This window comes from Heterodontus francisci, chromosome 27 (genome assembly GCF_036365525.1).
Source record: "Heterodontus francisci isolate sHetFra1 chromosome 27, sHetFra1.hap1, whole genome shotgun sequence".
Taxonomy (NCBI): Eukaryota; Metazoa; Chordata; class Chondrichthyes; order Heterodontiformes; family Heterodontidae; genus Heterodontus; species Heterodontus francisci.
Window position 1 is genome coordinate 68684367 of NC_090397.1, and position 27727 is coordinate 68712093.

The 27727-nt window shown below is 44.2% G+C and overlaps 1 protein-coding gene across 2 annotated transcripts in view; it reads left to right on the top strand.

The window, feature by feature from the left end:
* The window catches only part of camk1da (calcium/calmodulin-dependent protein kinase 1Da), a 429764-nt gene that overhangs the window by 324446 nt on the left and 77591 nt on the right, over positions 1 to 27727 (top strand). For both annotated transcript variants that reach the window (XM_068059551.1, XM_068059552.1), the window contains exon 6: positions 21943 to 22018. In XM_068059551.1, coding sequence (XP_067915652.1) covers positions 21943 to 22018 — 76 coding nt within the window. The remainder of the gene's footprint in view (positions 1 to 21942; positions 22019 to 27727) is intronic.

The window sequence follows — 27727 nt, forward strand, 5'->3', positions numbered from 1 at the left end:
CAAAAGCATACGTTCACACTGTATTACATGAAGCATAATCAGGAGTAGGCTATTGAACCCCTCAAGCCTGTTCTGCCATTCCATGTGACATCTGCGATGGTAAAGCGAAACCAAGCACTTGCGCATTGAGAGAGGGAAGATCAGCAAGATGGTCTCCACTGACCTCCTAGAGTGCCTCCTAGTGGTCACTTATAGAGCAGCAAGAACAATGACAACAACAACTTGCATTTATATAGCACATTTAACGCAGTAAAACATTTTATAGGAGTGTTATAAAACAAAATTTGACACAAAGCTACATAGGGGATATTAAGGCAGATGACCAAAAGCTTGGTCAAAGAGGTAGGTTTTCCCTACTTCAAAATAAAGGGGAAGCCACTTAGGACCGAGATGAGGAGAAATTTCTTTACTCAGAGGGTTGTGAATCTTTGGAATTCTCTATCCCCAGAGGGCTGTGGATGCTCACTCATTTAAACCAGAGATTGATAGATTTCTAAATACCAGTGACATAAAGGGATATGGGGATGGTGTGGGAAAAAAGGCATTGAAGTGGATGACCAGCGATGATCGTATTGAATGGCGGAGCAGGCTCGATGGGCTGAATGGCCTGCTCCTGCTCCTATGTTCCCATTAATGAGGATCTTAAAGGAGGAAAAAGAGGTGGCGAGGCAGAGAGGGTTAGGGAGGGTATTGCAGAGCTTGGGGCCTAGGCAACTGAAGGCATGGCCACCATGGTGGAGTGGTTAAAATCAGGGATGCTCAAAGGTCAGAATTAGTGGAGTGTAGATATCTCGGAGGGTTGTGGGGCTGGAGGAGATTATGGAGATAGGGAGGGGCGAGGCCATGGAGGGATTTGAAAAATAGGATGAGGGTTTTAAAATTGAGGCATTGCTTAACCCTGAACCAATGTAAGTCAGTGAGTACAGGGGTGATGGACGAACGGGACTTGATACAAGTTAGGACACAGGCAGCAGAGTTTTGGATGGCCTCAGGTTTACAGAGGGTAGAATGTGGGAGGCCAACCAGGACTTCAATGGAATAGATATGTCTAGCAGTAACAAAGGCATCAATGAGACTTTCAGTAGATGAGCTGAGGCAAGGGCAGAGTTGGGCAACGTTTCCAAGTTGAAAATAGGTGGTCTTAGTGGTGCCGCGGATTTGTGGTTGGAAGTTCTCGGGGTCAAATATGACAGCAAGGTTGCGAAAAGACTGGTTCAGTCTCAGACGGTTGCCTGGGAGAGGGATGTAGTCAGTGGCTAGGGAGTGGAGTTTGTGGCAGGGACTGAAGACAATGGATTTGGTTTTCCAATATTTAGTTAGAGGAAATTTCTGCTCATCCAGTACTGGATGTGGGACAAACGGTCTGACAATTTAGAGATAGTGGAGGGGATAAGAAAAGTGGTAGTGAGATCAGACTGGGTATCGTCAGCATACATGTGAAAACTGACATCGTGTTTCCGGACATCGAGGTTGCTGAGGGGCAGCATGTAGATGAGAAATAGGAGGGGGCCAAGGAAAGATCCCTGAGGGGCACTAGACGTAATGATGTGGGAGTAGGAAGAGAAGCCATTGCAAGTGATACTCTGGCTACGATTAGATAGGTTAGAATGGAACCAGGTGAGAGCAGTCCCACCCAGCTGGACGACAGTGGAGAGGCCTTGGAGGAGAGTGGTGTGGCCAGCTGTGTCATAGACTGCAGACAGGTCGAGAAGGAATGAGGAGCGAAAGTTTACCTTTGTCACAGTCACATAAAATGTCATTTGTGACTTTGATAAGAGCTGTTTCGGTACTGTGGCAGGGAAAGAAACCTGATTGGAGGGATTTAAATATGGCTTCTGTGAAAGATCGGCACAATTTTTGAGAGGCGACAACAGGATCAAGGACTTTGGAGAGGAAAGGGAGGTTGGAGATGGGGCAGTAGATGGATGCTGGAGTCGAGGGTTGTCTTTTTGAGTAGGGAGGAGATAATGGTAGATTTAAAGGAGAGAGGGACAACACCTGAAGAGAGAGAACTGTTAACAGTATCGGCTAACATGGGGACCAGGAAGGGAAGTTGGATGGTCAGCAGTTTAGCAGGAATAGGATCGAGGGAACAGGAGGTGGGTCTAATAGGCAAGATGAGCCTGGAGAGGGAATGAGGGGACATAGGAGAGAAACTAGAGAAAGATGTGAATTCAGGGCTAGGGCGTGTGGGAGCGTTAGAGGAAGTTTGGCCGGATGGGCTAGTGGAAGGGAGGAACACGGCAGAGGCAGCCAATTGTCTTAGTGACAAAGAAGTCCATGAGCTCCTCGCACTTATTGTTGGAGGTGAGGGTGGAGGAGACAGGGGAGAGGGGTTTAAGAAGATGATTTTCTCTGGCGAAAAGAAGCTCATGGTAATCTTTTCATTCCAGGATGAATGCCAGGACACAGTAGTGTTTTAAGTGGTCCAGCGAGTGGATGGCCAAACCAGTTGTCCACTATATCCTTACAAGTCTGCATCCCTTGGACTTAACAAAGCACAGAGGAGAAAGATTTTAACAGCGATGTAATTAAAAATATTTCATGAATCACAGAACTGGCCCTGAAAAAATAATTTTACATTCGTGGAGTACTGTTAAATAATTAATTAGTAGATTTTTATGCTAAATGTTTGAATAATCTTTCTTAAGTGAAGTATTTTTTCAAAATATTTTAGCCTCTACCTTCACACACCCCGGGCTGAATTTTATTTGGGCACCGCACTGCGCAGCGGCATCCTTTCAACTCAGCGGGGTGCCCGCATTTAGCAGCCACCGCAGAGCCCCCGCGATGTTACGCGCGAGGGCTCATTAGAATCACAGTGCCGAGCCGCCCACCCCATATTACGTGGGGAGAGGTGGGACATTCGACACAGTGAGGAACCCTCTATTTTAAGCCCCCAAGCACCTGCTTCCTGACAGCTGTCAAAGAAGTACTTACCTGACTGCTGAAAAGTGGAGCTGCTGTCAATCTGGCAGCAAAGCAGAAAGTGCTGCAGAAACCCAGCAGGTCAGGCAGAATCTATGGAGAGAGAAGCAGAGTTAACTTGTCCAAGTTCACAGACCTGAAAGTTAACTCTGCTTCTCTCTCCACAGATGCTGCCTGACCTGCTGAGTGACCCCAGCACTGTCCACTTTGCTGCCACATTATTACCCTGCTGTGTCCCAGTGTCCTGTGAAGTTGCGATCCTCTTCTCCCACTCAAATGTAACATTCCTTCTTGTAGGCGTGCCGCACCTGGATGACTAACCTTAAATTTGCACCTTCCAGGAAGTGAGAGTTCAATAGACCATAAAAGGTATTACAGAGGTTTACAGAGAACACACTGACACAAATGGAAATGCAAGGGTGTCACAGCAATGTAAATACATCTTTCACTAAATGTTCCTCACCAACATGTGTGTCCTTTTCTCTGTGTGAATGATATGTGCCAGCATGTAGTGCCAATGCCACATGCCTTTGCACCGTTGGCCCTTCAGGAGAGCCAACGTATGCAATAACATAATTGCCATGCCACCATTACTCATGAGCATCTCCACGGATGCAGTGACATGGACATTGGCTCAGTCAGCTGCTGCCTCTAATGGTTTACACAGGGATGCTGCAGATATGGATTGGTGCACAGCAGGTGAGCAAAGGTGATGTGTGGCTTGCAGAGCTTGTGTCGGTTTCTATGGAGCAGACAGCCTTTGTTTGATAGCCACTGACGTACATCCCTACCTCACTGCTAGCCCTGTGTGCAGAGCCTGGGTGCCATCTGCCCTCAAAGAACAACAAGGAACAAAGAACAGTACAGCACGGGAACAGGCCATTCGGCCCTCCAAGCCTGCGCCGATCTTGGTGCCTGCCTAAACTAACACCTTCTGCACTTCCGGGGACCGTATCCCTCTATTGCCATCCTATTCATATATTTGTCAAGATGTCTCTTAAATTTTGCTATCGTATCTGCTTCCACCACCTCCCCTGGCAGCAAGTTCCAGGCACTCACCACCCTCTGTGTAAAAAACTTGCCTCGCACATCCCCTCTAAACTTTGCCCCTCGCACCTTAAACCTATGTCCCCTAGTAACTGACTCTTCCACCCTGGGAAAAAGCTTCTGACTATCCACTCTGTCCATGCCGCTCATAACTTTGTAAACCTCTATCATGCCGCCCCTCCACCTCCGTCGTTCCAGTGAAAACAATGAGTTTTTCCAACCTCTCCTCATAGCTAATGCCCTCCAGACCAGGCAACATCCTGGTAAACCTCCTCTGTACCCTCTCCAAAGCCTCCACGTCCTTCTGGTAGTGTGGCGACCAGAATTGCACGCAATATTCTAAGTGTGGCCTAACTAAGGTTCTGTACAGCTGCAACATGACTTGCCAATTTTTATACTTTATGCCCCGACCGATGAAGGCAAGCATGCTGTATGCCTTCTTGATTACCTTAGTCACCTGCTTTGCCCTCCCATGCGTCTTTCATGTTGTAGGTCCACGGCGTCCTCATAGTCTGAGGAGGAATCCTGTTGACGTCTCTCCTCATCATGCCAAGCCTGGCCCCTATTGGGTGGGTAGTTGTGCAGAGCAGCAAAGAAAGGAGCTGGCCTTTTTGGCCCATAGTACAGGGCATCACCCTATCCATCCAGGCATTGGAGACACTCTTTCAGCATGCCGATCTCCTGCTCAATGGTGACTCATGTAGCTCAGTGGCTGGCGTTGTATCTCTCCTCATCAGCAGTGGTGGAGTCTCTCACTGATGTCGGGAGCCATGTCTGCAAAGGATAGCCCCTATCTCCAAGAAGCCACCCCTCCATCTGAGCCAGTTCAGTGAACAGCGGTGGCAGCCGGGACTGGTGCAAGACCCAGGTGTCATGGCAACTGCTTGAGAAGCGGGCACAGATTTACATGAAGCATCTGCGATGATCATATACCAGCTTCACCTAAATTGAGAGGATTCCTTTAATGGTGACACCTGCAGGTGGTAGCCTGGCGGGCGGCCTGATGGCCACATGAGTGCAGTCTATGAACATTACAACCTATGGTTCTCCGGCAATGGTGCCAGAACTATTGACCCTCTGGGCCTGGCTGTGAGAGTCCGTCCTGAAGCGGACATCTTCACTGGCCCTTGGGTGCGGGGTATTGGTGACCTCCCTGATGCAGCAGTGCACTGCTGACTGTGTGACCCCTACAAAGGTCCCTGGTTCGGCACCTGAAATGCTGCAGAGGCATCAGGCTTGAGAACTGCTTCCACTATGAGGAACAAAGGCATGGGATGTCCACCGGAGCCCATGGGCTGCAGGTCATCCTTGAGCAGGGCACAGAGACATGTCACCACCCTCTCTACATGCGCAGTCGCCTCTGACACTGGTGCTCTGATATCCGATGGCATGTCATGTGGGGTCTGTAGATTCACAGCGACCATAATGACGAGCTCCCCTTGGGGGCTGCTGCTCAGACCGGGGGCCTCTACTTGGATCACACCTGCCTGTTGATTTTGCCTCTGGCGCATACAGATCCTCACATTCAGAGGATCACACAATGTAGGATGAGTCATACCTATTTCCATGTGATAAATGAAGTTGAACCCCGCATGTATTCAAAGGTTCCCAACAGGGCAGGGATTGGTGTTGAGGGGTACATCAGCTGCTTTCCTGGATCAACTATGTGGCATGCCATGGCATTGCCCATCTTGGCCAGTACTCAGAGTGGCACAACATGACCACATCAAGGTCCTACCAGCTGAAACGATTGCCCCCACCATCCATATAACCTTAATGCTCCTGCCCTTTCTGACACCCTCCTCACACACAGAATGCTTAGTGTGCCATTGCCCCCTCACAAACACGAACAAACACAGAGCATACACTGTTAATCCCTTCATGCCAGCAGAGCTTTCCCTCCAGTAATCCCAGATCCCCTTCCTTTAAGAATGCAGAGTGAGATCCCCGTGTGGATTCCCCTTCTCCTCCTTTCCAGTATGCAGAGTGAGACCCCTGTAATGCCCCCGGCCCTACTCCTTTAGGAATGCAGAGTGAGACCCCTGAAAAGAAATTTACCTTCTGCCGTGAAACCTTCTGCCTCTGTGGACGTGCCGGCCTTTCATCGAAAAATCAGAAGTGTCAATGGAGAGATAGCGGGCTGCATAATCAGCAAAGGTAAGTACCGTTTACCATATGCTAATTGTGGTGCCGTCGCCATGCGACGGGGGGGGGGGGCTGCACCGAGGTCCTGCCGCCACCAGTAATTTGCGGCGGGCCCTTCTCGATGCCGCGGGTCAAGGCGGGCCTCTCTTCGCTGCATTTTACCAGCCCCCTCACTGCGACCCGTGGTGTCGAGGGGCTGGTAAAATTCAGCCCCCCATGTGTATGTCCCAATCTTTAATTTGCTCTATGTAAAAAATGTTTAAAAGTGAGTTCATGTTACTGCATTTTGTTTACTGTTTGTCTGTCTGTGAAAATCCTTTAATGTGATTGGCTGCATGGACAGCCTGGTGACATCACTCCAGCTCCACGCTGGGAAATCCCCAGTAAAGAACCTGCATTCAGTGGCTGTACCACTGCGCAGTGATAGCGCTAAAATTCTCACCAAAGAGATCACTAGACTCCCAGCGAGGCTTATTTCAAGGTCAGCGGTGCGTGCCCTTGCTTTGCCAACTGACCGTAAACTCAGAGCCATTATAATAAAAATTGGAACAGTTAAAGCGATTTCTTTTGATTCAGATTTTCTCAGTTCAGTCAGCTGGAAAAGTTTGTCTATTTTGCAGTAGTTCAGATCCTCGATTGGTTTTTATAGCAGAGATTAACATTAGGGCAGCAACCATACATGCAGAGAAGGTTCAGAATTAGGTTTCAGCTAGTGATAAAATTTTACACTGCTGGTTCTGTAACTCATAAAGCTGCATGTCCACATATTGTAATTCAAAACGATATGGTTTGATGTCAAGTATGCATGTTTAAGGCATGTTCTCAGTGATAACTTCGAGAAATCAACAGTATTTACCAAAGTAAGCAACTCTTGCAGAAATTAACCAGCATTTTCAATGCTACAACATTGGGCTTTCCAATGGGAAACCTGAATTTAAGTAATTACTTTAACAGGCATTTATACTACAATGATCAAATGCTGATGCTCTCAGGCAAATAATAATGAGTGGGCCAAAGGGCATAAAAACAAAGTAGGAATATTAAGTGAAAATGGGAGGCAATACTTTTTTTGTTTAAAGAAGTAGTCATTAATAAAGACTGAAGAAAAATATTAAACAAAATGAGGACCCATATACAAATACAAGTTTTTAAAAATTCGTTCATGGGATTTGGGCATTGCTGGCAAGGCCAGCATTTATTGCCAATCCCTAATTGTCCTTGAGGAGGTGGTGGTGAGCTGCTTTCTTGAACCACTGCAGTCCATGTGGGGTCGGTACACCCACAGTGCTGTTAGGGAGGGAGTTCCAGGTTTTTGACCCAGCGACAGTGAATGAACGGCGATATAGTTCCAAGTCCAGATGGTGTGTGACTCGGAGGGGAACTTACAGGTGGTGGTGTTCACATGCGTCTGTTGCCCTTGTCCTTCTGGTGGTAGAGGTCGCAGGTTTGGAAGGTGCTGTTGAAGAAAGCATGGCGAGTTGCTGCAGTGCATCTTGTAGATGGTACACACTGCTGCCACTGTGTGTCGGTGGTGGAGGGAGTAAATGTTTAAGGTGCTGATCAAGCGGGCTGCTTTGTCCTGGATGATATCGAGCTTCTTCAGTGTTGTTGGAGCTGCACTCATCCAGGCAAGTGGAGAGTATTCCATCACACTCCTGACTTGTGCCTTGTAGATTTTGGACAGTCTTTGAGGAGTCAGGAGGTGAGTTACTCATCACAGAATTCCCAGTCTCTGACCTGCTCTAGTAGCCACAGTATTTATATGGCTGGTCCAGTTCCATTTCTGGTCAATGGTAAGCCCCAGAATTGATTTTTGCCTTTTGCACATAACAACTGTGGGCCAAATTTCCATGCCAATTATTTGAGCACAAAGATGTAAACTGAAACCAATTTATATTGTCATCCTTTCAACAGAACAGTAATATTAAGGTTTTTTATTTGATGGAATTTTCTTTCTGGTATTTGCAAAGGGATGAAAAACAGGTTCAAGATCTGCAAATAATCAGCGGGTTAATGGAAAGCAACTGTACTAAGTCTGATCTAATTTTTACTATGTTAAGACTCTTTACTGTGGTGAATACTTCAAATGGTGTAAAGAGTAAAAATGCAGCAAGTGGTTTCTCTTAGTTTATCATAATCCTCCCTGTAGTTGAGACTTGAGTGATGACAACCCAAGCAAGTCAATAGACCCAATCCAGACCTTAGATGAAATTGGAATAATTGTTCTGAAGCTATTTAATCAAGATAGCTGGACAGGGCTTAGACTGTATCATGGGATTTTGTAATTCAGTGGTAATGTGCATAAGAATTTATAGAGCTTGACTCCTAATGTGATTCCATCAAAGCAATGAGACGTTAGTGACCCCCGAACTTCTTCCTACCTGAGGTCCTAAAGCAATAACTTTTAAAGACATATAACATAGCATGTATCAGGAAAGCTGCCATGTGACCACCACCCACTCCATTCCACAGTCTATCCTATTGTGAACACAACACCACCTATTTAATCGCCCAAAGGGAAATACAATTGAGCAAAATGTTAGAATCTCCACACATCATCCTATCTCCGGAACTCAGACTTGGAAGGTTCCCCTCCACAGATGACAACCCTCTCCTGCTGTCTAAAACAGCAAAGGAGCAATGGTGTATTTGATCATTGTAGTCATTATTTATCCCTATAACTGTTGAGGTTTGAGATTGTCTGTTTTAGATCACCTTTACACATCATAAATTCTGAATATTTGAATCATTGGATATTGTTCACAGTGAGCAGCTTGGTCCACAGGGATGCAGTTGTCCAAATGAAATTACTTGCACGGCTTTTAACAGGATTATAAACAGCACTATGTAGTGATGCAGTTGGTAACCTCATTAAGTCACCAGATGTGTTTTTGGCTCAAATATTTGAAGTATCGTCATCAGTTCCAGTATTACCACACACACTTTAGTGCTGAAATGGAGCCATGCTGAACAGAGATTGCTCATTTGCCACTGCTTTAAGATAGTCCCAGTGCTGCTGCTTGAATGCTACATCAACATTACCTTTAAGAATCAGCAATATTGTTAACACTAAGTATCATGCAGTAATAGTTTGTGTCGCAGCAGAAATAGCATTATATCTGAATAGATCTCAATAGCAATACAATTCTTCATTTTCATTAAATACATGTCTTTTTTTATTCATTCACCGGATATGGGCGTCACTGCCAGGGCCAGCATTTATTGCCCATTCCTAATTTCCCTTGCGAAGGTGGGGATAAGCCGCCTTCTTGAACCGCTGCAGTCCATGTGATATAGGTACACCCACAGTGCTGTCAGGGAGGGAGTTCCAGGATTTTTGCCAAGCAACAGTGAAGCAACTCCAATATAATTCCAAGTCAGGATGGTGTGCAACTTGGAGGGTAACTTGCAGGTGGTGGTGTTCCCATGCATCTGCTGCCCTTGTTCTTCTCGGTGGTAGAGGTCGCACGTTTGGAACATAAGAACATAGAAATAGGAGCAGGAATAGGCCATTCGGCCCCTCAAGCCTGCCCCGCCATTCAATAAAATCATGGCTGATCTGCCCCAGACCTCAACTCCTCTTTCATGCCAGCTCCTCATAGCCCTTAACTCCCCGATATTTCAAAAATCTAACTCCTCTTTAAGTACCTTCAGTGATCTAGCCTCCACAACTCTCTGGGGTACAGAATTCCAGACATTCACTACACTCAGGGAAGAAATTCCTTCTCATCTCAGTTTTAAATGAGTGTCCCCTTATTCTGTAACTATGTCCCCTGGTTCGAGATTCCCCCACTAATGGAAACATCTGCTCAACATCTACCTTGTCAAGCCTCCTCAGAACCTTGTACGTATCGATAAGATCACCCCCTCATACTTCTAAACTCTAATGAATAAAGGCCTAACCTGTTTAGCCGTTTTTGATAAGTCAACCCCTTCATCCCAGGAATCAGTCTAGTGAATCTCTTTTGAACTGCCTCCAATGCCAGTATATCCTTTCTTAAATACGTGGTCCAAAACTGTACACAGTACTCCAGGTGCGGCCTCACCAACACCATGTACATTTGTAACAAGACTTCCCTATTTTTAATTTCCAACCCCTAGCAAAAAAGGTCAAAATTCCATTTACCTTCTTAATTAGTTGCTGCACCTGTATGCTAACTTTTTGTGTTTCATGCACAAGAACACCCAGATCCCTCTGTGCTGCACTTTTTTGAAGTCTCTCTCCATTTAAATAATATTCTGCCTTTTGAATCTTCCTACCAAAGTGCATGACCTTATACTTTCCTACATTAAACTCCATCTGCCAAGTTTTTGCCCACTCATTCAACCTATCTATATCCTATTGCAGATTCCTTATGTCCTCATCACAACATGCCCTCCCACCTATTTTTGTATCGTCAGCAAATTTGTATATATTACACTCTGCCCCCTCCTCCAAGTCATTAATATAGATAGTAAATAATTGAGGCCCTAGGACTGATCCGTGTGGCACTCCACTAGTTATGTCTTTCCAACCTGAAAAAGACCCATTAATCCTGACTGTCTGTCTTCTGTGAGTTAACCAATCCTCAATCCATGCAAATACATTACCCCCAATACCGTGAGCTCCTATCTTGTGCAATAATCTTTTATGTGGCATCTTATTGAATGCTCTCTGGAAATCTAAATACACTACATCTACTGGTTCCCCTTTACAACTCTGCTTGTTATATCCTCAAAGTACTCTAGCAAATTTGTCAAACATGATTTCCCTTTCACAAAACCATGTTTACTCTGTTTGATTGCATTAAGCTTTTCTAAACGTCCTGTTATTTCTTCCTTAATAATGGACTCTAGCATTTTCCCAACGACCGATGTTCGGCTGACTGGCCTTTGGTTTCCTGCTTTTTGTCTCCCTGCCTTCTTGAACAGGGGCGTCACATTAGCGGTTTTCCAATCTGCTAGGACCCTTCCAGAATCCAGTGAGTTCGAGAATATTTTGACCAGTGCCTCCGCTATCTCTGCAGCTACTTCCTTTAAAACCCTGGAATGCAGGCCATCAGGTCCTGGCGACTTGTCTGCCTTTAGTCCCATTAGTTTGTCAAGTACTTTGTCCCTCGTGATAGAGACTGTTACAAGATCTTTCCTCCCATTAGCTCCTTGCTAATCTGTTATCTGTGGGATGTTTATAGTGTCCTGCACTGTGAAGACCGATGCAAAATATTGGTTTAAATTATCTGCCATTTCCCTCTTCCCCGTTATCAATTCTCCAGTCGCATCCTCCAAGGGTCCCATGCTCACTTTAGCTACTCTCTTTTTATATACCTATAGAAGCTCTTGCTGTTTGTTTTTATATTTCTTGCCAATTTATTTTCATAATCAATTTTCTCCCTTTTTATTAGTTTTTTAGTAATCCGCTGCTGGTTCCTAAAAAAATTCCCAATTCTCTAGCCTACCACTAGTTTTCACCGCTTTGTATGCCTTAGTTTTTGATGGAATACTCTCCTTGACCACCTTTGTTAAGCACAGGTGGTTCATCCTTCTCATCGAGTCCTTTTTGACCAGGATAAATTTTTGCGGAGTATTATGAAATATCTGCTTAAATGTCTGCCACTGCTCATCCACTGACCTTCCCATTAGTCTATTTTCCCAGCCCACCATATTTATATGGCTGTTCCAGTTAAGGGTCTGGTCAATATTAACCCCCCCAGGATGTTGTTGATGGGGATTCAGTGACGGTAATACTGTTGAACGTCATGGGGAGATGGCTAGGTTCTCTCTTGTTGGAGATGGCCATTGCCTGGCACTTGTGTGGCGTGAATGTTATTTGTCACTTATCAGCCCAAGCTTGAATGTTGTCTAGGTCTTGCTTCATGCAGGCACGGACTGCTTCAGTATCTGAGGAGTTGCAAATGGCACTGAACACTGCAATCATCAGCGAACATCCCTACTTCTGACCTTATGATGGAGAAAAGCCATTGATGAAGCAGCTGAAGATGGTTGGACCTCGGACACTGCCCTGAGGAACTCCTGCAGTGATGTGTCAATCAGAATGCAGTTCTGATGAAGGGTCACTGACCTGAAACGTTAACTCTGCTTCTCTCTCCACAGACGCTGCCAGACCTGCTGAGTATTTCCAGCACTTTTTGTTTTTTATGTCAATCAGAAATCAGTAATTCCAGTAGGAAAGGTTAGAGATATTTGTGGTACAAAGCGATCTATAGCCTGTCATTTGAAAAAAAATTGAGATAGTATCTCCTAACTCTTATTATAGTCAGTCAGGTACATCCCCTCCCATGCAGACCTGCTATTTTGGATCTTTGCTCATGGCATGAGCTGCTTGAGTGATATGTTCTTTTTAAAAGAGTGACCTCCTGCTTTTTGGAGTGGTTCCTCCCTCTCTGTGAATGGTAGCACTCTGGACTGGCATCAGACCAACCTGGAGATGTCCACGTTGGGGAATTGAAGTACCAGCTGGCCACTACTGATCCTATGCTGCTCTTTTAAAGTTGACCCTCAAGGAAAATGCACTTTTTGGACATCACATTGTTCCTACTTTGGAGAAAGGTTTCCAGACCTGTCAGTTTGATGATCAGACATGTCTGAATGCCAATAACTAATAGCTGTATGAAAATCTCTAAAACATTTCTGTTTTGTCCTGTTAAGATTAGAACATTGATGTCTTTATACCTTCACCAGATTCAATCTTCTGGAAATGGTATTACAAGCATAGCTTTCACCCAAGTACATTCAAAGCGGCTACATCACAAACTCTTCACATATACTTTTCAGAATCATCCTCTGCTCTAATACCTCTAAAGATGATTTCATTGTACCTCCAAATTTGATAACTGGAGTGAAATGTTTTAAAATTTTTATTGATCTTTTTCATTACGATGCTGCAACAGATACATAACTCTACACAAGAAAATATAGAGAACAAACTTTGTAAGAATGGTATCCATGTTAATCAATGTTACTTCAGTGACAAACCCACCCCCACAGTAACTTTAAACTAGTGACTAATGAATGAATACATGGCATGGTAGTGAACAAAATATGTATGAATGACAGGGGGAGAGAGAGCCACTGTTATGTATAATTAACAAGGAGAAAGATTAAATGGTGACTGTCTAGGGGGAATGTTTAGCATTGGAAACCCTTATCTCACACATTGAAAGTAAGTAAGCTCAAGTCAACAGCAACTATGAGTATATGTTTCTCTATTTGGTATTTCTAGTAGACACAATTATAATGGAAGGAAAAGGCGGCTCTGAGATTTTAACAATAACTTGCATTTGCCTTTAACATAATAAAACATCCCAAGCACTTCAGAGGAGTGTTATAAAATAAAAATATGACACCGAGCCTCATAAGTAGCTATTAAGTCAGATGACCAAAAGGTTGGTTTTAAGGAGTGCCTTAAAGGAGGAAAGTGAGGTTTAAAGATTTAGAGGAAAGAGAGACAACACCTGAAGAGTGGGAACCATTTACAATATCGACTAACATTGGGACCAAGAGGGGAGGTTGGGTGATCAAGAGTTTAGTGGGAATAGGATCAAGGGAACAAGAGGTGAGTCTCATGGACAAGATGAGCTCAGAGAGAGCACGAGGAGAAATAGGAGAAAAACTGGAGAAAGATGTGAGTTCAGGTCAAGGGCAGAGGAATCTTTAGAGGAAGTTTGGCCAGGTGGGGTAGTAAAAGGGAGGGACACGGCAGAGGAAGCTCCGGCTGAAAAAATTATCCTGGCCATTAACACATTGCTGTTTGTGGGAGCTTGCTGTGCACAAATTGGCTGCTGCATTTCCCACATTACAATAGTGACTACATTTCAGAAGTACTTCATTGGCTGTAAAGCGCTTTGGGACATCCTGTGGTCATGAAAGGCACTATATAAATGCAATAAAAACAAGAAATGCTGGAAATACTCAGTAGGTCTGGCAGCATCTGTGGAGAGAGAAGCAGAGTTAACGTTTCAGGTCAGTGTCCCTTCTTCAGATGCTGCCAGACCTGCTGAGTATTTCCAGCATTACTCGTTTTTATTTCAGATTTCCAGCATCTGCAGTATTTTGCTTTTACTATATAAATACAAGTTTGTTTTCTTTGTTTCTGTCCCTACTTCACAATCGTATCCATCGAATGATTCAAATGCTAAGAAATGCTATTCTTCTTTGACAGTGAATACTTATTAGTTTTGTCAACAACCAATATAAAATGAAATTACTCCAGTTTTCAGTATTCTAGAGATAGATTCAAATTATTTGTTTCCATTTTAAACATAAATCTGGATGGAACCATTCTCCATTAGACAGGTATAACAACCCCATTGGTGATTTGATTGGTTTGCTTCTCCATCTAGATTTTTAAAACAGTTTTCATGACTATCATGCAGGCCGCAACCTGCCAAGAATGAGGCATATTAATTTTGTCACATGGACATTAAATTTCAAATTGTGGCTGGGAAGAAGAGAAGGTGTTGCCAGGCTCCTGGCTGGAAAGACATTTTTGCATATTAACAGACAGTGTTTGTAGACAAAGGAACATTCCCTGACACACACAATGCACAGAGCCAAGACATAGTCAGACCAGTTAGTCACATGACTAACCTGCTTGGCAACCTGGGAATTTCTGAATTGTACAGTTTGAACTCCGAGTCTGCAGAAAGCTGTTTTTGCTCCTGGATCGAAAAGATCTCTCCTGGCTGGCTCGCCACAGCTTTTCCTGTTTGCTTCCATCTCTTTCTTGCGGAACTCCAAAAACCCACTGAAGACACATGAATCCCAAGAGAGAAAAGTCTCCTACCGTGAACAAGGTTTAAGAAGAATACTGGGCGCCAATGAAAAGCAAGATCTGCCTACAATCAAGAACTCTACAGTGAGCTCGAAGAACCGCAACAAAAACTCTTCAGATATTGCCTCAAGCGTTTTGATTTTATTTTTCTTCTGCTCGTTTCTATCTCTATTTGCATGTGTGTATCACGTATACATGCTAGCGCGGGCACGCCAGGTATCCATAGATGTCAACCGAATTCGAGGTTAAGTTTAATAAATGTCAATCTTTCTTCTTTACACCTAAGTAAACCTATTTGTGCTGGGTTTTTTTGCCTTATAATTGGAAAGCGGTGATCAAGGATTCACCAAGGGGGAGCTAAAAACACGGTGTGTTTAAAATGAAACCCTGTTACCGTAAGACCAGGTGAAGACTGAAAGGGAACCCTAGACCTCACCTGGTCGTAACAGAAATTTGGGTGCTACCGTCCTGGATTTTACCCGCAGATAAACGAGAGAAATTGGAAGTGGGAAGCCAAATTGTTCCCAAGCAAAAAAGAGCAAGTTTTCAGTACAGGTTTTCTTGTGGTTGTGTGTGATTGAATACTAACATGTCTGCAACTGAAGCTAGTAGCTCTCCAAGCTAGGGTGAAGTAACTTGGGATAAGTTAAAAGCACTGTCTATGGAGGAGTTGAGAAAAATGGCTGAGCAGTGTGGGATCACTGTACGTGGCAATGCTAGGAAGTCTGAACACCTAAGACTAATGGCCAACCATTTTTCCCTTGAATCTGAACAAGCAGAAAAAGGGTTAGAAGCAGACCCAGACAGGGTATTGTTAGCAAAGATACAATTGGAACAGAGGAATCTTGAATTTTAGGAAAGAGAGAGGGAGAAAGAAAGAGCCTTCCAGAATGAAAGTGAAGAAAATGAAAGGCAGGAGAGAGAGAGAGAGAAAGAATATTCCAGAAAGAATGTGAAGAAAGGGAGTTGAAGCGACTTGAGTTAACTAAGAGGGGACAGAGTAACCCCAGTGAAAGCATGGCCAATATGGAGGAGCGTAATTCAGGGCTGGGTACAGAATTGTTAAAACTAGCTCATCTAATCCCAAAATTCAATGAGGAAGATGTAGAGGAGTTTTGTGTGTCCCTGGAAAAACTGGCAAGGCAGCTAAAATGGCCAACTGAGACATGGTCTCTTTTACTACAAAGCAAGCTAACTGGAAAAGCCCATGAGGTTTATTCCCTGCTGCCAGATAAGAGTTCATCCAATTATGAACTGATCAAAAATGCTTTCCTTGGGGCCTATGAATTAGTACCCGAAGCCTATCGCCAAAAGTTTAGAACCCTCAAGAAGCAAGCTAATCAAACTTATCTGGAGTTTGACAGAAGTAAGCAGTTGGCTTTTGACCAGTGGCTGAGGGTTCTTAACATACAGCTCAGCTATGAGAATCTCAGAAGTAATTCTGTTAGAAGAATTTAAAAACTCTCTCCCGCTCTCCGTGAAGACACATGTGGAGGAGCCGCGGTTTCAGAGAGCCCGGCAAGCGGCCGTTCTAGCTGATGAGTTTGCTTTAATTTATAAGTCAGTTTCCCAGGGGAGAACCTTTCCTAATCACCACCATAAATCCGAAAAGGACAAAGGGTGGGAAGGTGATATCTGTCCAGGCAGTCCTGGGAGAGAAAGGAAAGCAGGAGTCACAGGGGGCCCTCCTCCAGCCAAAAAGGAAAGTGCTGTGAGCAGTAAGAGTGAGATCTGGAGACCTGTGTGCTTCCATTGTAGTAAAGCAGGGCATTTAAAAGCTGACTGCCGGAAACTAAAGGGAAAATGGGTTGAGTTGATCAGGGCACACCCGTTCAGTGAAGACGGGACCCTGATGGAAAGCACAGCAAAACAAGCTGTGGCTTTAACTGCAGTAAGACCCAAGATGCTTACTACTGCAAGTGCAGGAAAATTTAATAGGATTCCTGAAGGTTATCAGGGTTTTGTGTTTGAAGGGAAAGTAACTCCATACCCCTTGAGTGGGTCAAGCAAGCCCATAGTGATTCTCAGGGACACATGGGCCGCGAGATCCCTTTTACTGGGAAAAGGCCTGACCTTTCCCCCAGAGAGTGCAGGGAACACCAGAATGATGGTGAATGGTATTGGAGGGCAATCTATGTCTGTACCTGTACACCAGGTGCACCTGGAGTGTGACCTAGTTTTGGGACCGGTGACCGTAGGGATTGTCCCTTGTTTGCCAGTGGACAGCGCTGGCCTGCTCCTAGGTAATGATCAGGCAGGGGTGAAGGTGGTAGCCGCCCCAGTAGTGAAAGAAAGACCGCAGAAGGTCAGAGAGACAGGGCAGTGGCAGGAGACGGTCCCCTGCAGTTTCCCTGAATGTGTAGTGGATCAGGCCATGATCAAACCAGCTCCCCCAGAGGAGACTGCATTGGCACTGCAGGCAGGTGACCATGAGGTCTGCCTATCCAAGACTTTTTTTGGAAAGTTAGGAGATCCAGGGAATGAATTAAATGGATCTTCCCTAGCTGGGGCTCAGCGAGCTGACCCAGTATTGCGAGAGTTAGCACAGGCTGCCCAGTCTGAAAGTGAAGCAGAGGGAGTCCCTGATTGTTACTATTTAAAGAATGAGGTACTGATGAGTAAATGGAGTTCTCCTCAAAGACCTGAGAGCAAGGAGTGGGGAGTAGTTCACCAGTTAGTGGTGCCGCAGAGGTACCGGGGAGAAATATTAAGAAGGGTCCACGAGACTACAGTGGTTGTACATGCCGGTATACGAAAGACCAAAGCCTGCATAAGGCAGCAGTTTGACTGGCCAAAACTCCACAAAGATGTGGTGGAGTACTGTAGGAGTTGCCACATGTGCCAGGTTGAGGGGAAACCCCAACCAACAGTGAAACCTGCACCCCTAAGTCTGAAGGCTGAAGGGGAATCCTAGCCCTCTTTCTCACCTGGTCGTAACAATGACCAATTCTTTCATGAGTAAAAACCAAGTGTATTCTTCAGGTGAAGTGAGGTTAAAGGGCAGGGGATAACCAGATCAAGGCGGAAATCCGTCCCCATTTTAAAGCCATGCATTATCTCATTATTATAGTCAGACAATAAGTTCCTAAGTCCATAATTATAATAGAAACTGTCTATGTAAACTTGTCATTCTGTAGTTATACCATCACATTAGTAGTAGGGCATAATCATAGCGTGACAAGTTTAAAAGCCAGTTTCCATTATAAATGTGGATATAGGAAAAGTGCTTGGAAACTGCACTGAGTAGAGATCTGAGAGTTCTGCCCTTGTATATGCTGCTTTTAATAATCAAATCAACATTTTAAAGGATTGCATCTAACTAACTAAACAATATTGAGCATAATAGTTATTATAACATAGTCTTTCCCAACGCAGAAGTTGAAGTTAAAAAGAGATAGTGAGAAAGTGTTAAATCAGCAACAGACGAGATAAAATAAATGATCAGTTGAGTCGGAAATACCCATCTCCATACATGTGCTCCAACTAGAACTAATGCAGTCTCTATCTCACTCTCTCTTAGCACAAGATCGCCCACAATGAGTCACGATTTAGCTAAGTGCAAGCTTGTTTTTGCAACTACACATTCCTTCTCATTCCTCTTTGAGAGGGTAAAGCAAGGCCAAAGTAAATGTTCCCAGGCTGTGCTCCATAGCATTTCACCACTCAAGCCCAATTTCACAGCCAATCCCTCAGAATGGAACTGGACTCCGACTTGGGTTCTGTAAAACTCATAGCACTATAACCCATGATGTCTCACTGTCATCCTTTCAACAGCTATTCTCCAATGGCCAAGTAACTAGAGTTCATTTAACACTGAAAAGAACCATTATCATTAAACCTAAATTAATTTTTCATGCTTGCATTGTCTGATGATGATTTCTGCGAACACCATTGATCCATATCATTGGTACTTGATGATACAAGTCGAAAACCTCCATTGCAAAACACAGAGCTAGTAAATTTGCTAATAATATTGTATAAAATGATGGGCCAGAAAATAAGCAGGATGAAATGAGAAGTAGGAAGATATCTCTGACAGACATGTGATAGACTTCAGATAGTTTTAAATGACGAGAGCAATGTCGTCTTCCATGATATTTACAATTTCTCTCCTCTAAATCGACTCTGATTGGCTGGAGAATTAATTGTTAATGTAATTATATGTGAGTAACAACACGGGGATATGTTTTGATTGGCCCAGATTTTTGTCTTCAGCAAGATTGATTGATTGCCACGTAAGGCCCTCCTCCCGCCACTGCTGGGATATTACCAGTGGTGGACGGCCTGCTGGGAATGTCACCCAGTTAAACCTGGCGCCTCCTTGTGGGCTGGTGGGGGGTGGGGGGTGGTGGTGGCCCTCCTAATCGGGCACCCTGAGCCCCATGGAGGGCCCCCCTACATCACAAGTCATCCCTGCTGGATCACCTTCCCCACCCCGCAACCCCCTGACCAATCCTCCCCCAACCCCCCCGCCTCGCCCAGGTCCCGCCAGTTGTCCCCGGCGAGGCCCCACATACTTACCTCAATTCTGGGGCTTCCTCCATTGCTGCTCCTTTCGCTAGGTGCAGTCCCAGTAGTGGCCACCGCTCCCAGTGATTGGCCGGTAACTCTTGGAGGCGGAACTTCCTGCCTCAGCGGGGCAGAAGCCCTGCCTGAGGCCAATTAAGGGCCTGGGCCATGTAAAACCAGGGTGTGGCTTCCAAGCCCAGCGGAGACGGGCTCTCCCCTGACCTTTTGGCCAGTGGGCGGGCCCTCCTCCCTGACATAAAATCCCAGGCATAGAATAGTTACAGCATAAAAGTAAGCCATTCAACTTGCAGTGTCAATGCCGACTCTCTGTAAGAGCTGCTCAGCTAGTCCCACCTCCCACCTTTTCCCCATAGCCCTGCAATTTTTTTCTATACAGATATTTATCCAATTTTATTTTGAAAGCCACAGTTAAACCTGCCTCTACCACACACTTAGGCAGTGCATTCCAGATCCTAACCACTCACGACTTAAAAACATACTTCTCATGTCGCCTTTGGTTCTTTTGCCATTCACCTTATATTCGTGTCCTCTGGTTCTTGATCCTTCTGTCAATGGGAACAGTTTCTCTCTATCTACTCTGTCCAAATCCCTCATGATTTTGAACACCTCTATCAAATCTCCTCTCAACGTTCTCTTCTCTAAGAAGAATAGGCCCAGCTTCTGCAATGTATCCACGTTATTGAAGTCCCTCATCCCTGAGTCCATTCTCGTAAATCTTTTCTGCTCTCTCTCTAATGCCTTCACATCCTTCCTAAAGTGTGGAGCCCAGAATTGGACACAATACTTCAGTTGAGGCTGAACCAGAGTTTTTAATGGTTCATCATAACCTCCTTGATTTTGTACTCTTTGCCCCTCTCTGTAAAGCCCAGGATCCTGTATGCCTTTTTAACCACTTTCTCAACCTGCCCTGCTACCTTCAACAACTTGTGCACATATATCCCCTGGTCCCTCAGTTCACACAAACCACCAGCCTGTCTATGTAGAGTCATAAGGCACAGAAGGAGGCCATTCAGCCCATCAAGTCCATGCCAGATCTTTGCAGAGCAATCCAATCAGTCCCATTCCCCAGCTCTATCACTATAGCCCTGCAAGTTTATACCCCTCAAGTGTCCATTCAATTTATTTTCAAAATCATTCATTGGCTCCGTTTCCACCATCCTCCAGAAGTTTATCACTTTCCTCCTCACATTTCACAATATTTCCAAGTTTGTGTCATCAGCAAATTTTGAAATATTTGCATATTTTGGCAGTCTCCTGGCAGGAGTTTGGACACCCAACAGGCCAAATTCAGGATTAGTGCTATGTAACGTCAGTGTTTTGTTCTACTTTTCACTCACTCGCACACAGGCACACACACATAATCTCACAACACCGGGACATAGGAATAAAAGGAGGGCGTTCCACTATTCAGTTAGATCATGGTTGATCTGTACCTCAACTCCATTTACTGGCCTTTGCTCCACAATCTCTTACCTAACAAAAACCTAGCAATCACAGACAAGCATCAAACATTGTATGCTGCCATTGTCCATTGATCCAGTCTTCTTGAATTAGACACTCATTTGATGGAGATGATTACATCACAAGTAAGATGAATACAATCTTTTTACAAATGAATTTGCCGAAATAGTAGAAAATAGGAAAATGCTAAGCCTTTCATCCTTAAGAGGGCTGTTCACATCCATTTCCTCTGCTTAACAGGCTGTCAACTGATGTCCTCGCTATATAACTGTGTCAATTGCTTTGCAATTCAGTTGCCCTTCAGCGGCAGGTACAAAACTGTGCTGTTGTAACAATTTACTCAAGTTCATTGAACACAGTTGAATTAAACAGATATGCTGAAGCTGACATGCCACTATTTTCCAGATTGCATTATATCTGCTGAAAACTGTTCCTTTTTAGAATATATTTCAAGATACAGCACTGAAACAGGCCCTTCGGCCCACCGAGTCAGTGCTGACCATCAACCACCCATTTATACTAATCCTACATTAATCCCATCTTCCTACCCCATCCCCACAATTCCCCTACCACCTACCTATACTAGGGGCAATTCATAATGGCCAATTTACCGATCAACCTGCAAGTCTTTGGCTGTGGGAGGAAACTGGAGCACCTGGCGAAAACCCACACGGTCACAGAGAGAATTTGGAAAGTCTGCACAGGCAGTACCCAGAATTGAACCGAGATTGCTGGAGCTGTGAGGCTGCAGTGATAACCACTGTGCCACCCAAAAACGTGAAGTGAATATTCATTCATTTACAGTTTTATGTTAAATTATTGCATTGAGCGGCAAAAGATTTCTGATTCTCAACAATACTTTATGAATGAAGACAACAGTGTTTTAGCTTTTCATGAAGCCTATTTGTAATGTATTTGACAGCAGACATTCTCCCCTGAAATTCTTTTCACTAATTTGATAGCTTTGAGGTATCGAGGAGTGCTAATTGGGAATTATTGACCTCTGCTGTGTTTCCTTCTTTTTCCCCCTTGCTGTTAATTCTCAATGCTTTCTTTCTCAGCTCCAGAAGTGCTTGCCCAGAAACCTTACAGCAAAGCTGTTGACTGCTGGTCCATTGGAGTCATTTCTTATATTCTGTGAGTATACATTCTCTTACAGAAGTGTTATGGATGTGAACTCAGAGAACAGCCGATGCCAATCACACTTGCCTGTAGTAACGTTTGTGCTGCAAACAGACTGTGACATGTGATATAGTAGTACAGGTATATTACGTTTCTTAAGAGCTGCTGGTAAGGTTTCTGAAATAAGTGCATTGGAACCATTAGAAGTGTGAAGTGATACATTTTGGTAGGAAGAGCGAGGAAAGGCAATATAAAATAAAGGATACAATTCTAAATGGGGTGAAGGAGCAGAGGGACCAGGGAATATATGTGCAGGAGCCTTTGAGGGTGCCAGGGTTTGTTAAGAATGCAGTTAATAAGGCATATGGGATCCTGGGCTTTATAGATCGAGGCATAGAGTACAAAAGCAAGGATGTTATGGTGAACCTTTATGAAAAACTCTGGTTCAGCCTCAATTGGAGTATTGTGTCCAATTCTGGGATACACACTTTAGGAAGGATGTGAAGGCATTAGACAGGATGCAGAAAAGATTTATGAGAATAATTCCAGGGATGAGGGACTTCATTTACCACGATAGATTGCAGAAGCCGGGGCTGTTCTCCTTAGAGAAGGCTGAGAGATAATTTGATAGAGGTGTTCAAAATTATGAGGAGTCTGGACAGAGTAGATAGAGAGAAACTATTCCCACTGGCAGAAGGTTCGTGAACCAGAGGACACCGATTTAAGATGAATTGGGGCGGCACAGTGGCGCAGTGGTTAGCACCGCAGCCTCACAGCTCCAGCGACCCGGGTTCAATTCTGGGTACTGCCTGTGTGGAGTTTGCAAGATCTCCCTGTGTCTGCGTGGGTTTCCTCTGCGTGCTCCGGTTTCCTCCCACAGCCAAAAGACTTGCAGGTTGATAGGTAAATTGGCCATTATAAATTGCCCCTAGTATAGGTAGATGGTAGGGGAATATAGGGACAGGTGAGGATGGTGGTAGGAATATGGGATTAGTGTAGGATAGTATAAATGGGTGGTTAATGGTCGGCACAGACTCGGTGGGCCGAAGGGCCTGTTTCAGTGCTGTATCTCTAATTCTAAATCAAAAATCGAATGACAAAAGAACTAAAGGCAACATGAGGAAAATATTTTACACAGTGAGTGGTTAGGATCTGGAATGTGCTGCCTGAGAGTATGGTGGAGGCAGATTCAATCATGGCTTTCAAAAGGGAATTGGATAATTATCTAAATAGAAAAAAATTACAGGGCTATAGGAAAAGGCGGGAGAGTGGCACTAGCTGAGTACTTCTTACAGAGAGCTGGCACCGACACGATGGGCCGACTGGTCTCCTTCTGTGCTGTACCATTCTATGATTCGTTGTTTGGTATTTTTGTGGATTCTTCAAAATAATTCTAGTCCAAAATAGTATTTCTGATAGAAAACCATTATTGCTTCCTCTGTAACACAGAATCTGTATCATCTCAGATAATCCTAAATTAAACAACAAGGATATTTTGGAAGAAAATAGTTTTTGGCCTGTATTGCTAAATAATACAATATAAGAAAGAACTACTTACATTTCTATTCTGCCTTTTATGAGTTCAGGATGTCCGAAAGCACCTTCCAGCCAATGACGTACTTTTGAAGTGTAGCAACTGATGTAATATAGGAAACATGGTAGTCAATTTGTGTCCAGCAAGCTCCCAAAAACAGCAATGTAGTAATGGCCAGATGGTTTGTTTTAGTGATGTTGAGCGAGGGATTGGCCAAGTCACCAGGAATCACTTGGAATATTGTGCTAGGAATGTTTTGCTCCCCAAACATTGTGTGGTTATGGAGCTCCTGAAGAGAAGAGTGACTAAAATGATATCCAGTCTAGGGCTCTTAGTTATTATGATTGGCTGAAGGCGTTGGGTCTATTTTCATTATTGAAAAGTAGGCTTGAAAGTTTAGTTTAGTTTAGAGATACAGCACTGAAACAGGCCCTTCGGCCCACCGAGTCTGTGCCGACCATCAACCACCCATTTATACTAATCCCATATTCCTACCACATCCCCACCTGTCCCTATATTTCCCTACCATCTACCTATACTAGGGGCAATTGCTAATGGCCAATTTACCTACCAACCTGCAAGTCGTTTGGCTTGTGGGAGGAAACCGGAGCACCCGGAGAAAACCCACGCAGACACAGGGAGAACTTGCAAACTCCACACAGGCAGTACCCAGAATTGAACCCGGGTTGCTGGAGCTGTGAGGCTTTAAAATGATGAAGGGATTAGATTCTGCCTAGCCAGATAGGTTATTTGGGATGGATAGAGATGGGAGAAGTACCAGGCAAGAGTTTAAAATTTGTAGGCAAAGCATCAGATGTTAGAAAGTGTTTGATTTCACAGAAAGTCTTCACCCTGTGGAACAGAATATTAAAGTGTGGTGACTACGGACTCACGGATGTCCTCCAGTAGGGCATTTTATTATTGTGAACGGGCATTCTCCTAGATTGAAGGGTAAAAGAGGACAGGACATTTGTTGTTTGTTAACAGCAGGGGAGTGTGCCTTGTTTTGAAGGCTCCTTCTTCCTGACAGCTTCAGAAGAGGGTGCAAGTGCTGGCAGGAGCTATGTTCATGTGTGTCACTCCAAGATCTGTGATCTAAATGAAGGGTGGAACAGGCTTGAAGGATTGAGTGGCCGTCTCCTGTTCCTAAGAGGGAGAATTAATCTTGATGTTGACAGTTCTGCTGTTTATTGTTAACGCTAAATGTGTGATATTTAATCCTTATATCAAAGTGATGCTCAAAATAGAGTGTGACACTGACATTTAAATACTGTTTACTTAATACAGTGGCATTGATTGCAGGGAAGGTTTATAGCTCACAGCTACCTTGCCATTGATTTTCTGTCGAAGTTATTACATTTCTTTAAACACTGTAGAGGAGTCCTAGTTATAACTAATAAAGCACTGACCACCAATACTATCTCACCCCACATTACCTTTAGTTCCTGTCTTAGCAGTCTCCTGGCCCCACAACCCCAAAAGCCCATGTGATTTGTAAACCTTGTGCAACATAAGCATGGTTCGATAATAAGAAAGCGTCATAAGGGGGTATTGCAGATAGGCAGCATGACAGAGGGAGTAGAGTGAGGGTTCACTAGACTGGTTATGGGATGAGGGGATTATCCTATGAGGAGAGATTAGGCCTATATTCCGTGGAGTTTAGAGGAATTCTTAAGGGGTTTGACAGGGTAGATGCTGAGAAAATGTTTCCCCGCCTGAGGAATCTAGAACACGGGGTCACGGTCTCAGAAGGATCTCAGGGGGTCGGCCATTTACAACTGAGATGAAGAGAGATTTCTTCACTCAACAGGTGCGGATCTTTGGAATTCTCTACCCCAGAGAGCTGTGGATGCTCAGTCGTTGAGTATATTCAAGACAGGGATCGATAGATTTTTGGATACTAAGGGAATTAAGGGATATGGGGATAGTGTGGGAAGGCGGAGTTGAGGTAGAAGATCGCTCATATCTTGTTGAATGGCAGAACATGCTCGAAGGGCCAAATGGCCTCATCCAGCTCCTATTTCTTATGTTCCTATGACCTTGAAAATCCACTGGAGTCCCGTCGGTCTCCTGCCGTGATGCACTGCTGAAAGGCAATGTTCAGGCTGTGCCAGATCTCCGACAATTCCAGGTGTTTCCAACATGCCTAGTAAGTGGTGGAACCTCCAGCTGCTTCTTAGAAGGCAAATGTCATCATGGGCAGTGCTAGGGGTGAGCCTCCCTACACTGAGAGTTCCTGCTTGCCTGGTTGGTGGAACCTGGCATAATACTGGGCGCTGGTACGGTGGGTGGTTTGGTTTGTACCAGCTGCCTGATGGATGGAAGTGGGCCCAGCTGATGGGATCCAGGTCAAGAAAACATGGATTCTCTTTAAGGAATTATTTTTGATGATCCCTTTGACCAAGGGCACTGATGCAGAAATATCGTGGTGATGGGCAGGGGAGGGTGGGGAGTAACTGATGGGGTCATGGGGCAGGCAGTGGATTTTCTAGCCCCATGGGTCTGAGGTGCACCTCCAATGGCACTTGCAAATGAGATGTAAACTCCAGCACCGGTGGGTGTGTTGCTGGTATTGCAGGGAATTTCGAGGCCACTGAAATTTACAGAACGTGTTACCTGTTATTGCTTATCTGGCACTGGAGTGTATATGGACTTCCACAAGCTGTTGCCTGAGTACCTTTGGGCATCAAGAAATTCACAAAAACAAACACCTAACTAAAATGAAGAATATTAGTGTCCCTAACTGAGGCTACGGTGTATGTTTAGAGGAAGCACTGGTCATATTTACCACAGAGACTAAACCAGCACCTAATTTTGACTGTCTTTAATTTTACATCTACTGATTAAAAATATCAGTGGTTTCAATTTGTTATGTGCAGGTCGAATATAGAAAGCATCATTAATCCTCTCACCCTGTGGAATTAACAGGGGCTCCAGGTGGTTTATAACCAGCGTTTATTCTTATGCAATCAAATTTGGGAACTTAACCCCAGGGTGTAATAAAAATGTACTTCCTGCCATAAAATGACACTATAAAGTTGGGCTAGTAGGGTTGTCAGCATTGAGCATTCATTCATTAATGAAGCTCCCAATAATGACCCAGATTTCACGGTGAACGGCAAAGCAACAGTGCTCGCCACTAACCTCAAAGAATGCTGTCCACAAAGATCTAGCAATCTCTGTGGCATGGATTTCCTCTTTCCCAGCATTAATTTGAACCTGGCACGAAGCCAAGCAGATCTCCAGGCATCCAGCAGCCGTGATGCCATCAAGCTCAGTAAGCAGCCAATCCCATTGAAATATTCTCACAGACAGCAAACCAGGAAGTTAAAACCACTGAGTCCCTTCACTTTTAGTTTTAAATTTTACAGAGAGTGAAATAAATGATTGAGATATATGCAAGCTTAAATATCCTAAACAAACATTAAAAAATGTTATTTTAAAGATGTGTGGAAATGTTTTTCTCATAATGAAAAAATTTGTTATTCAACAAATATAGTATACTTTCAGGGCCATTCAGGCTGTTTAACAGTAATTATGAACTTATTACACTGCTAAAAGCCCAGTAACACTTCATTCAGCAAGGTAATATTTTCAAGGGTTCGCACAGCGAGATTAATAGCCTAACAGTTTAAGTTCTCATCAGTTCAATGATTTCCAATTGCTTGCATTCTGGGGGGACCTTAACAGCTCATCCTCTGGAGAAGCATAGAATCACTGACAGCGACTTCTAGATTTTTGCATTTAAATGTGCATATGTGGACTCCAGCGGTTGCTGTCAGTTTCAGAGGATTAATGACAGCAAACAATTTCCTCATCATTATTACTGCAAAGTCTGGGCCATTACATCAGTTGGAAGTCCCTGTGAATTGGAATTTTGTCATATTCAATCGATGGTATAATTTGTTTTTTGTTCATTAATATCTTGTTACTGCAGACATTAAACTGACATTAATCTTTTCAGTGCAAACCTTTTTTTGTTTAAATATGAACGTTTCACTAACTACAGGTTAGTGCAGTAGAATGTTAGAATTCCCATGGTAGGCATCACCGAATGATGAATGCTGGTGCTATCGCTCCACTCTGCTGTGTTTCCAATCTCAGCCACAGGATAGTGGAGACAATTGCAGGGAGACTAGAGCAGTATTTGTTGCATCTAAACCAGATTACCTAGCACAGTGAAAGGAAAA